Source organism: Neofelis nebulosa, chromosome 1, assembly GCF_028018385.1.
Source record: "Neofelis nebulosa isolate mNeoNeb1 chromosome 1, mNeoNeb1.pri, whole genome shotgun sequence".
Classification (NCBI taxonomy): domain Eukaryota; kingdom Metazoa; phylum Chordata; class Mammalia; order Carnivora; family Felidae; genus Neofelis; species Neofelis nebulosa.
In genome coordinates, this window is record NC_080782.1 from 161,871,620 (window position 1) to 161,884,470 (window position 12,851).

The following is a 12,851-nucleotide window of genomic DNA, read 5'->3' on the forward strand; positions in this document are numbered from 1 at the left end:
CCAGACTTCTTCGTCCCCGTGCTGTCACTGTTTCAACCCGGCCAGTTTATCTTTCTGGGATGCTAAGCAGAGGCCCCTGACCCTGTGCGGGGCCCTGAGTGTGGGTGCCCAGCGGCTTCTCGGGAGACTGCATTCCCAGGCAGGACTGAAGGACCCATTGCATCCAGAACCTCCCTCCAAGGCTTCTAGAAGTCGTTAATCATCCCGGAGGGTCCTTGTTTCATTCCAGAAATCTGAGGTCCCCTTTTACTTTCAGACAACTGTGAGGCACAAAATAGCTGTGGTCCAACAGACAGGTGCCCGGGAAGGGGCAGGTGGCAGACTGGGGGAAGCAGAATTCCCGAGGCTTCCCACAGCAGGGATGGACAGATGAAGGCCGGCCCCAGATCAGAAGCTCCTAAAGGTCTCTTACTTCTGTTAAATTAGGCTTTTACTTGGAGATCATGGTAGACCCACATGCAGTCGTGGGAAGCAGTACAGAGACCCGTGGGCCTAGTACCCCTGCTGGCCACGCCAGGCCTCCCTGTGGCCACACCACACTCCCTTTTCTATGTCAGTGAAGCCATGTCTCTGTTGCTGTTCTGTGTTTCATGTGTATTTTTAAATTTTTTTTAACGTTTATTTATTTTTGAGACAGAAAGAGACAGAGCATGAATGGGGGAGGGGCAGAGAGAGAGGGAGACACAGAATCCGAACAGTCTCCAGGCTCCGAGCCATCAGCACAGAGCCCGACGCGGGGCTCAAACTCATGGACCGCGAGATCATGACCTGAGCCGAAGTCGGACGCACAACTGACTCAGCCACCCAGGCGCCCCACGTGTCTATTTTTATTCAGAGGCATGAGACTTGCGCACAGGCTGATGGCCTGTGCTCCCCACTGTCCTCACCTGGACCCCGCTCCGCTAAGGCAAAGATCTCCGGCAGAGCCAACGCGCCTTCCGACTTGAAGCCATTCCTGAGGTGTTTGTGACTCACCAGTGAGGATGGCCTGCTTCCCTTCAGACCCACGTCCCTGCTGTCACGGGCATTTTGGGGGCTACAGCAGGGCTCCCTCACCTCATCTCACCTCCTCTGATGTCTGTCTCCTTCAATGGCTTCTCCTCTGTCCCCCATAAAACACTCAAGCCCTGTCCCTCCTCCCAGCACTTTGCCCAGTGGCACCTATGCTACCACCGTGGCTCAGAGCCTCGCTTCTGTGGCCTGCACTGTCCCAGGTTCTGCTTCCCACCCCACCCCACCCCACTGCCACACACACAGCCGCTTGAAGTCCTGTGTCTCTGAGATCCTGGACCGAACCCCCATCTGCCTCTGTGGCCACTGCCCAGGGTTCCGTGAACCACCCGTCTGCTCTCTGCTCCCGCGTTCATATTAACACATATGCTCCTCTTCCTGGAGGTCCTGCCCCATGTCACCAGGCAGCCACCAGAGACCATAGGCCTCCCCGAAACCATGAGCCGCCCTGACCCCTGGTCTTTACAGGACCTGAGCTCAGCCTGACGCTCAGTGCACTGGTGCAGACGAAACAAGGCCAGGTTGGGAGCGTCTCAGGATTTGTGCTGGGCCTAAGCGCTCTGCAGACATGAGATTAACGCCAGTGGTGGACGTAAAGTGCCCCCTTTTATCTCTCGGAGCTCGGCTTTCGAGGGCCCCGGCAGTGACCCAGGGCACTCCATCGCGGCGCGTGGTGACGTCCTGGGAGTCCCGAGTCATGGCGTGGCTGCTGGGGTTGCTCAAATATAATGGAAAATCCGTGCTCTTGATGTTAGAGCATAAACGAACTTTTTTGGTGTTGTTGATGTTGTGCTGATTTACGATAAACATGTGGGACGGTCAACGTAGATTGATTAATGGAGTGTTAAGGGCAGTGGTGAACGAAGTAAGTGCCCCCCAAATCCAACACTAGAAGGTTCTATGTCTGTTCCACAAAAGAGACCCGACTGAGAAGGCGTCTTGTACCACGTTCGGTGGCTCCACGTGAGCTCCATGCCTTCCTGTAAGGAGGCATGCTTATTCCCCACATCTGCCTACGAGGAGCAAAGCCCAAATGCTAACAGGGGGACAGATGGGTTGGATGTGCTCACACTGGCTTTGTTGCAACAATGCAGGTTATTCTTAAGGGCACACTGGTTTCTAGTAATAAAAGGTGATGCTGTCCTTGGTTAAGGAATTATTTTAAATACCATGAGATTAGTACAGTGTGTACAAAATAAAAAGTAGCAAACAGCACTTGTGGCCTTAAGTCCCAAATGTTGGCCAAGGTGGGGGCTTGTGGTCGCAGCCACAACACAGCAGACCCCAACGGGATACAAGTTACTCTGGTCACTGAAGGCCTGCAGGGCTCCTGCCCATCACCCAGCTCACTGGCTGGGCAAAAGCAAAAGCCTCATGAACGTTTAAAATGCAAATTTCTGTAAATGGTGTAAGAAAGTGGTCTAGTTTCATCCTTCTGCATGTTGCTGTCCAGTTCTCCCAGCACCACTTGCTGAAGAGACTGTCTTTTTTCCATTGGATGCTCTTTCCTGCTTTGTCAAAGATGAGTTGGCCATATGTTTGTGGGTCCAATTCTGGAGTCTCTATTTGATTCCATTGGTCTATGTGTCTGTTTTTGTGCCAATACCATGCTGTCTTGATGATTACAGCTTTGTGGTAGAGGCTAAAATCTGGCATTGTGATCCTTCCTGATTTGGTTTTCTTCTTCAACTTGACTTTGGCTATTCGGGGTCGTTTGTGGTTCAATACAAATTTTAGGATTGTTCTAGCTTCGAGAAGAATGCCGGTGCAATTTTGATTGGGATTGCATTGAATGTGTAGATAGCTTTAGGTAGTGTTGACATTTTAACAATATTTCTTCTTCCAATCCATGAGCATGGAATGTTTTTCCATTTCTTTATACCTTCTTCAATTTCCTTCATAAGCTTTCTATAGTTTTCAGCATACAGATGTTTTACATCTTTGGTTAGGTTTATTCCTAGGTATTTTATGATTCTTGGTACAATTGTGAATGGGATCAGTTTCTTTATTTGTCTTTCTGTTGCTTCATTGTTAGTGTATAAGAATGCAACTGATTTCTGTACATTGATTTTGTATCCTGCAACTTTGCTAAATTCATGTATCAGTTCTTGCAGACTTTTGGTGGAGTCTATTGGATTTTCCATGTATAATATCATGTCATCTGCAAAAAGTGAAAGCTTAACTTCATCGTTGTCAATTTTGATGCCTTTGATTTCCTTTTGTTGTCTGATTGCTGATGCTAGCACTTCCAACACTATGTTAAACAACAGCGGTGAGAGTGGACATCCCTGTCGTGTTCCTGATCTCAGGGAAAAAGCTCTCAGTTTTTCCCCATTGAGGATGATGTTAGCTGTGGGCTTTTCATAAATGGCTTTTATGATGTTTAAGTGTGTTCCTTCTATCCTGGCTTTCTCGAGGGTTTTATTATGAAAGGATGCTGAATTTTGTTAAATGCTTTTTCTGCATTGATTGACAGGATCATATGGTTCTTTTCTTTTATTAATGTGATGGATCAGATTGATTGATTTGTGAATATTGAACCAGTCCTGCAGCCCGGGAATGAATCCCACTTGATCATGGTGAATAATCCTTTTTATATGTTACTGAATTCGATTTGCTAGTATCTTGTTGAGAATTTTTGCAACCATATTCATCAGGAAAGATGCTCAACGTTGCTCCTCAATGGGGAAATACAAATCAAAACCACACTCAGATACCACCTCACGCCAGTCAGAGTGGCTAAAAGGAACAAATCAGGAGACAATAGATGCTGGAGAGGATGTGGAGAAACGGGAACCCTCTTGCACTGTTGGTGGGAATGTAAACTGGTGCAGCCGCTCTGGAAAACAGTGTGGAGGTTCCTCAGAAAATTAAAAATAGATCTACCCTATGACCCAGCAATAGCACTGCTAGGAATTTACCCAAGGGATACAGGAGTACTGATGCATAGGGGCACTCGTACCCCAATGTTTATAGCAGCACTCTCAACAATAGCCAAATTATGGAAAGAGCCTAAATGTCCATCAACTGATGAATGGATAAAGAAATTGTGGTTTATGTACACAATGGAGTACTACATGGCAATGAGAAAGAACGAAATATGACCCTTTGTAGCAACGTGGATGGAACTGGAGAGTGTTATGCTAAGTGAAATAAGTCATACAGAGAAAGACAGATACCATGTGTTTTCACTCTTATGTGGATCCTGAGAAACTTAACAGAAGACCATGGGGGAGGGGAAGGAAAAAAAAAGTTAGAGAGGGAGGGAGGCAAACCATAAGAGACTCTTAAAAACTGAGAACAATCTGAGGGTTGATGGGGGTGGGAGGGAGGGGAGGGTGGGTGATGGGCATTGAGGAGGTCACCTGTTGGGATAAGCACTGGGTGTTATATGGAAACCAATTTGACAATAAATTTCATTTTAAAAAAATGCAAATTTCATTTCAGCCATCACATGTAGGATGCCTTTCTCACCTAATCCGTTCACAACTATCTGGCAGATTTCTGGAATGCTCAACAGCTTCTGGTCCAATTTCCAACATTCTAATGAAATCGTGCTAAAAAACTCTGCTTTGATTTCACCACGGGATGGATACTGCAACTGAAAACGTGTCTGAAAGGTGCCGGTGTCATTCAGGAAAATGCGCTGAGATTGGGGAATTGGACAGCCCGCTGTGGAGCACGAGGAGGCGGAGAGGAAGCCCGCTGGCCCGCCTGTCTCGGGGACTCACCCCAGTCCTGTGCCAACGCCCGGCTCACTGTCAGGTGCTGCTCAGACTGTGTGTCCTGGAGTGAGCACACCTCCAGCCCCCTCCCCGTGGCTGCCGGCCTGACCCTGTCAACCATCACATGGGGATGGGGTGGGTGTGCAGGAGTCTCCTCCCCCGGATGGACGTCTCTGCCCGCAGCTGGTCGGTTCCCCAAGGCGGGCTCTCCCAGCCCTGGCCTGCACAGAGACTGTGCAGCCTGATGCACATGCCTTCGCTGCAGCACGGAGCCTCGGCCTGGCGCGGGGGACCCTACCTGCTGCGCGGGCCTGAAAGAGAGCGCTTCTCAGGCCTTGAAACGTTTTGTTTACTCATTCGTTCTTAGCTTCACCCAGAAAACCTTTTATTTTTCCGAGAACTCACTCCTGTAGAGGCGTCACGGCGAGGCGAGTACTCAGGTACCTCTTTCAGGCAATCTTGGAAAATGAAGGTTTCTTTGGAAGAACAAACAGTTCACAGTATTTTGAAGGAAAGTGCAAACGGGTGGCCATGGCCGTGGCTTCCCGCCCCAACTGGTCTGGGTCCACGTGCAGGATGAGCATCTGTCGTTTTTTGCTAGCGTGTTGTTCCTGAGGAACCTGCCCCCGGCCCACACACCTTGCAGGGTTCAGAGCAACGATCGCATGCCAGGATTCACACAGGTGTTGCCAGCATGGTTACGGAACCTCTGGGTCTTTCTCAATATAGGACGGCGACAAAGAGGGGCTCTGTCACCCACGCTGCTGCCAGTATGGACCAGGCTTCCTACAGCTCTGACCACGCCCCAGGTTGATGCGGCCCAAGAAAATGTCCCTGAATTATGAGTCCCTTTGCATGTCACACGGAGCCCATGAGCGAATGAAGAATCCAGACATTGACCTTGATCTCCTGCCGCTGCAGAAAGTCGTCTGTGGGGTCTTCTGGGGCCCGCCAGCGTGCCACCACATGCACGCACATGCAGGGCCACGCAGGAAGGGCTGACGCCCACCTGTGGAAGGTGCTAACTTGACCCTTCTGCTCCACACGGTGTGAGGGAAGAGCGAATCAAGTAGACACTGCATGCGAAGTGCCCTACACCCCAGGCAGAGGCAGCCGTACCCACAGAGCAAACGACGCACGTGCTGACAGACGTCAGCCTGTTTCCTCTGAATCGCGACAGACCGGGTGGGGCCCCCCTGAACAGAAGCATCACCCTCGGTATCCGCTCACCTGCGACCCTCTTCCAGACACGGTCTGCTCAGAGCCCCATCTTCCTCCCCAAAGAGCACAAGGTCACCACTGTGCCCCACTGGGTCCCCCCCCTCCTCAGGCGCTGGTGACAAGGTTTGCTGGGGAATCCCGTCCAAGCACGGACACCACGCTGTCACACACGCTGGCAAGTCTGTGTCCTCAAAGCAACTGTGTCCCCGGAAAAGCACAGCCCCCCACTGCCCCGCCTGACAGCACCTTTGGGGGACGCTCTGTCAGGCTGGGCTCCCACGTACTGCACAGATGCCCCTCGGCCGTGCCCCCAGGGCTCCAGGAGGGTGACTCCTGTCCTGCAGCCCTGACTCCACTCCGAGTCCAGGCCAGAGCTGTGGGCCTAGAGGTGGGAAGGGCAGGGTCGTGGCCCTGGGTCCAGGCCACCACTTCGTCAAGGCGCCGCTCTCGGTCACAGGAACCGTGGCGTGGGGGCGACCGGGAGGGGAATCCGGATGTGGAGTGAAAATGGAGAGGAAAAGGGCTGAGAACAAAGCAGAAACTCTGCCGTGGGACTGACATCACGCAGGTGGGCTGGGGGCATCTGCCTCTGGTGCAGGAGGGACGGCCCAGTGTGCACACAAAGGAGCTTCCAGGAAGTCTGCAGGGGCTGGTGGGGAGACCCCGCCTCCAAAGCTTCCTTCCCACCTGGCTCCCACCTGGCCCCCTCCAGTGGCAGCCCCCTACCTGCCCCCTCCACCTGGCCCCTACCCACCTCCCACCTGCCCCCCTCCAGTGGCAGCCACTCAACTGCCCCACGGCCCTGACCTGCCCCCCACCTGCCCCCTCCAGGGGCAGCCCCCGTTGGAAGCTTCAACCCTCACTCAGCCTCAGTTTCCCTGTGGGGAGCAGCATGTGATTACTGTATAAACAGATCAGCCCAGGGGCCAAGCCCCTCTCTGAACCAAGCCATGCTGGCCTTCCTGGGGGTCCTCGGTGGGGGGGGCCACCACCGTGCCGTCTGGCTTGGTGCCATCCCCACTGTCACAGAGACAAGACCAACAGAACCAACTGTGGGTCCTGCAGCAAATCCAAGCACGTGCACACATCACCCACTGGTGCCCACGCTCCCGACAGCCCCTAGACAGCTCCCTAGACAGCCCCTGGTCCGAAACACGATGTTGTTTCGGACAACCACTGCCTGGCCGTCCTCGGTGGTAAAGCAGGTATTGTTCACAGGAGACACCAAGGCACAGACTTGACCACAAAGCTCTCCATCGGAGGATGAGAACGCGAACCCTGGGCCACACGAAGGGCCTGGTAAACATCTGAACGTCCTGTCTTCATGGAACTGTGATCCCTCCTCCCAGCCTGGTCACAGTGACACCACAGATTTGTCCTCACAGACAAGATGGGCCAGTAAAGAAACCATGTGATTCACATGCGGCCGGTTTCGTGAGCTTCAGGGGCAAGTGGAGGAGGAGCCCCACTCCGGATGGGATACCTGCTCAGCCCCGGTGCACGGCCAGGGCTCCAGGGGCATTCGTTGGGCTCTGCAGCTCCCCGGAGCCGACCATGGAAGCACCTTAAGTGTCACCAAACTGCATTTCAACTACAGCACAGTTGACCTTCCCGTAGGTCACCCTGGGTGTCACTCTGTCGGGGCATAATCAACACCAAGTAGCTGGTGGCTTTTGTTCTGTTTGCATGGAGCGTGTGGACCCCTGCTCATGGAGCGCCCCCCAAACGAGGCCCAGCTTGGCTCTGACGGGCCTGGTGCTGGCCACGCTCCCTGCTGTCCAGTTCAGGCCAGCCGTGGAGTTGACCCTCTAGACACAGGGATGTCCCTGGCTTTTGGTAGCAGAGGGCATGACTCAGAGCTGATGATAACTTTGGATGAAAGGCTCACCTACTCGTAACACCCGTTCCCTGCGCTGTTCTGAGCCCCATGGGTACCTGCTTGTGACTCACAGGACGTCCCCCCTTCACCACGGGAGGTGTGGAACCGTCTCCAGGAGGCACGGCTACTGCATCACACCACAGCCACCAAAGCCAGGAGTGCTGGGAGCGACCCCAACAGGTGGTGGCTGATGAGATCCAGGGACTCACCCTCAGCGACAGACAGCAGCCAGGAGCACCACTCAGAATAGACGTAATAGCTTTTCATCTCCGCCACGGAGATTCGGGCCGCGCTTCTGTCCCCCATGGCTGTCCCTGTTCCCGGTTCTGCCGCCTTCCCTGCTCACCCGCCAGCCTCTCCCACTGAACTTTGCTCCCTAAAATCTGCGTGAGGGACCAGCTGACTTTTTACTTCCGTTTCACCCATGAACAGAGACAAAACACTGAAGGGTGATTACCTTCCCACAGGCTCACATCTGCTCACCCCACCCTGCGTAAGTACACACGGACCCCGGCTGGCCGGCTCTGGCGGCCCAAGGAGGAAGGAACGTCCCGGCCTGTCTTGGCCTCAGTTCAGGGACAAGGGACAGCTCTGCCGGCATGACTTCCCTGAGCTTTTGTGGAGGCGACAGGAAGGTCAGATGCAAGGAGGGCCCACCTGCTGGCAGAGAGATGTGTGCATGCTGGGAGCGCCACACAGGACAAGATGCCCAGAGCAGCCCCACACCACCACCTTCTTCCACCTGATAAGGTCCGATGCTCCAGACACGGGTGACGATGTTTGGGAACAAACAGAGGCGGAGGCCGCATTTGCTGAAAGGGAGGTGAGGACCACAGAGACAAGGTCGCCCTGACCAGCCTTCTATTCCAAGCCTGTGGGTCTCTAACAGGTTTGGGGTGTGATGCCTGAGTCCCCACCTGGAGATGCTTTCTCAGAATCCAGGGGGGCATGGGCTGCCTCGTGCCACCGTCACAGCCCTGCCTACCGCACGGAGCTCCACAGGGACAGGGTAAGGCACCCCTCCCCCTCACTCTGTTCAGGGACCACGGCAGTGGACAGAGTCCACACACCTGGGCCAGCGAGGCAGTCCAAGCCAGCTAGACAGTGGGGCTGGCTTGGGGTCCAAAGCAGTCCAAGCCAGCTAGACAGTGGGGATACCACAGATCCTGTGGGTGTCCAGGATCAAGATGCCACAAAGACCCAGATGCGTCAGGTCCCAGAACTGTCCCCAGGCCTGAGCCAAGCTGTCCCCAAGCAGGCTGGTGGGAGACGGGGAGTTGGGGCTAGGCGCCGGAAGCAGTGACTTCAACCAAGTTGCCTGAAGTTTACAATGATGAAAATAATACGAATCACCAGATTTCTTCAGAGCAAGAACCCTGTCCTTACCAGCCAGTCTGACCACAGCCCGTAAGGAAGCATCTCAGTACAAGTATTTCCTCTGATAAACACACTTTAAACAAAACCACATGCTCTCTCCTCATTTTTGCGGGTCTTGGCTGATCTCACCTGGGTGCTCTGGGGAGTCAGAGAGCACGGCGCTCTGCTTCCCGGAGCTCTGGAAGAGTTGAGAGCCAGGTTTGCAGATCTGGCTCTTCTGAAAGCCATTACAGGCAAGACCCAGCAGACACCGTAGCCAAGTACCAATGCACACGTCCCCCAGTGCTGGGCGTCCCTTAGAGCTACTTTCAGGGAACTCGGGCTTTTCCTTAGCACCCCCCACTCTTCTTTGAACGCCAGGACCCAGGACTCAGCACCTAACTGCCCATCATCCACCTTGGTGCCAGTACGAGCCGGCACACTCAGCCTCTCGTGGGCACTAGGGCTGGTGGAGAAGCCTCTCGGGTCAGCACCCCACCGGGCACCCTGAGCAGACATCGCTGCAGCAGTGACCTCACCATCTGGGTCACCTGGCTGATGTGGGGGAGGCAGGCTCAGGCCCCACATCACCCTCCCCCATGGGGCCTCCAGGGGTTGGATGTTAATTTTGTCCTTCAGAGTTGGGGGTTCTCAGAGAGCAAGTCCTCCGAGGCCAGTCTGGTCAGAAAACTCGGGGACCCCTGTGAGCCCACATCTGATGACCTCTAGACAGTGGGCTTAGGAGGGGGTCAGGAGGGGCACAAACATGTGCCAGGCTGGGGCAGGGGTCCACATGGCCCCTCGTGACGACCCCACTCACTCCTCAGAGTCGGCAGCATCCACCAGAAAGTCGAGGACCTGTTATTTTAACCCTGAACATGTGCACGGATGCAGGTGAGCTGGGAGTGACAGCCGAGAAGCAGAGGCCATCAGGCTTTCAGTGTGTGGGCTCTGTCCTTCCCCAAAGAGAAACTGAGGGAGGCTGTCTGGCCACAGCCGAGCCCGCCCTGCGGCCACCAGCCACACCAGGGCTGAGACTATCCCGCGGCCACCAGCCACACCAGGGCCAGGCCCTCAGCCCTGCAGTTTTATGCACCAGCTTCTCCCATCCTCTTGGGACACTAATGGGCCAGAGCAAGGCTCCTACTCCCCACCAGGGAGGAGCCATGGGGCCCCCAAACCAGGGGACATGTTGGGCTAGTTTTGTTACTTCTGGCATCGATCACCTTAGACATCAAGGGCATCTGATGCCTGACAAGGTGCCCGATGCCGCAGTCAGCTGCTGCCCCAAGGTCAACAGCAAAGCTCAGGCTTCCTGGTCTCCGGGAGAAAGGACAGAAACGAGGGACAGGTTCCCTCCTCCAGCCCCAGCTGTCAGCACGCCAGGCTCTGGTGGAGGTCAGCCTGCATGGACGTTATGTTGAGACCCAGGAGAATTCCCACACCTTCCTCCGAGAGAAGCCTCCTTGGGGACAGCCTATGCTCTGGCTGCAGGGGAGGGAGCACTGGAGGCCGCCCGGGATGGATGTCAGGGCAGGATGCCCCTCAGGCCGCAAGGGCAGGGCACACAAGGGCACACAAGGGCAGGGCACACGCACGTCCCGCCTGCCACCGCGGCCGAAGCAGAGACTCAGGAGCCCACACTCCTCAAAAGCAGAAGACAGTAAACCAAGTAAAGCCGGACCCACAGTCCGGCTTCAGCGAGACAGCCCGATGCATCATTTCCAACCTCCCAAGTACTTCAAGGGGCACGCGTCCCAGTGACACGTACAGGGAGGTGCCCACCGGCAGAAGGGACCCCGTACCTGCTCCTGCGTCCCGGGTGGTGCCACCCCGTCCCGCCTCAACAGGCTGTGGGCGCCTCGAGGTCCCCCGGCGTCTCCGAGTCAGCAGCCAGAGCCGACGCTGGGGCCCCCCGGGGGCCCCCCGAGAAGCTCCCTTCGCGGCCATCACGTTTTCTCCAGGGACGCGCACGGCAGCGGGGGCTTCGATTCCACAGGGCACAGTTCCCTTGCCCTGCAGTTCTCCTCTGCAGACGGTCCACAGCGGGCGGGCACTGGCAGTGGGGGAGGGCACCCCACCCCGCGCTGCACGCTGAGCTGGGCAGGCGACCTCCAGTGACCTTGGGTTTGCCGAGTCCTAAGGAACAACAGAGCGTCCAACCGGCTCCCAGAGTCCCCGGCCTCCAACTCCAGGCCTTGCTCTGCAATCACTCCAGGCACGGGCAGCCCAGAACCTCCTGTGCACGGAGGGCCGGCCCCTGCCTGTCCCCTCACCTGGGGGGACACAGCCCGGACACAAGGCCTGCGGTGTCAGAGGAGAGCTCTGCAGAGTGGGGGCCAGGCTGCAGAGCGGTCTATTTGCAGGTCTTGGGCGTTTCCTTCCTCGGAAAGGGGCTTGTGCTGGCCGGGGCTCCCAGAGTCAGGGGTTTGCTTCGCTGCCCAAGTCAGAAACACCTTCCAAGCTCAGGAAATCTCAAGTTCAAACAAACAGCTACAAGGCGGGAGGAAGGGAGGGGAAACGGCCCTGGGCCTTCTTGAAATAAACTGGGAGATTCCGCCGTCTGTGACCCCCGCCTGCCGTCCAGCTCGGGAGGCAGGAAATGATAACACCGCTGTGCTTGGCAAGTGACACTTTCCAGCGATGTCAATCGTGCCCTGGACCCCAAGGCTCTGGCCCCTCGTGCCCACGATGATTCTGAGGGGGAGAGACTGCCTGGCCACCTGCTGCCCCCACCTCTGTCCCAGAGCGTGCGCCCATGTGGGCGTCATGCTGGACACGCCTCTGACCCTCACACCTAACCCGCCGGGCAGTTCACTCAGTTGCCGTTTATGTGTGACACAGGGGAGGGTCCCAGGGCTCCCGTGTGCTTCCTGTACGCTCCCGCCCACGGGGGCGTCAGCACGTGGGTCTGTCTGAATGGCCACGCTTGACCCCATGAGCCACGGGCACCCCTTCAGCGGTGTAGCCGGTTTGCAGCAAGACAACGTCTGCTTCCTTCTGCCCCTAGGCACCCACCTTCCTCCCAGGGGTGTTCACAGGCTGGGGGGACCCTGCCAAACACCAGGCCTTCCCCGCCAGAGCTGGGGGCTGTGGGGCTGAGGTGACAGTGTGGGTCCCGCACGCCTGCTGGCTCAGCCCCGATGAGGTCCCCTTTCGGCTCTTTGGCTAGGAGCAGGCTCACACCTCTGAGCAGGGGAGGCACTGGGAGTGCAAGCAGGTGCTGGCCTCACTCGCCTCTCCTCTGCGCCCACGCCCCCTGCACTGGCCTGCGTCTGCCGGCACGCAGCAGGTGAAGCCGGCTCCCGGCGCTGTGTCCGTGAGAAGCAACACGGAGAGAATGTCAACGCACTGGCCGCCGAGCCGCCCATCTCTGCGCTTCCACGCGGGCCTCTGAGCAGAGGCCGTCCTGGCGCACAGTCAGGAGGAAACAGATGGCGTGTTTGATGTGGTGCGTCCAGGATGTGAGCCCTCTTCCTGTGACCAGGGACCAGAGCCCTGAGGTCCATTCAGCACAGGGCACCGCAGGAAGGACATGCGGAGACGTGGCCACTGGACATGTCTCTGTGTCCACGGGAGCTGCCCGCCACTACTGATTAGTAACCGCCACGAGCCCCGTCGTGTGTTGTTCTGAGGCCGGGGCCGAATTTCTCCCCGTG

General features: G+C 56.2%; 1 protein-coding gene across 13 annotated transcripts in view; it reads right to left on the minus strand.

Moving 5' to 3' along the window:
• Positions 1-12,851, minus strand: part of MCF2L (MCF.2 cell line derived transforming sequence like) — a 127,457-nt gene that overhangs the window by 73,324 nt on the left and 41,282 nt on the right. The window contains exons 1-2 of one of the 13 annotated variants that reach the window (XM_058741990.1): positions 11,469-12,287; positions 10,998-11,331 (exon numbers count right to left, since the gene is read on the minus strand). The exons of 10 other annotated variants lie outside the window; for them this stretch is intronic. In XM_058741990.1, the coding sequence (XP_058597973.1) occupies positions 10,998-11,142 (145 nt within the window). In that variant the 5' untranslated portion in view covers positions 11,143-11,331; positions 11,469-12,287. Of the gene's footprint in view, positions 1-8,045; positions 8,364-10,997; positions 12,288-12,851 lie in introns of those variants that run through there. 2 more of the 13 variants (XM_058741981.1, XM_058741998.1) reach the window with 2 other exon arrangements.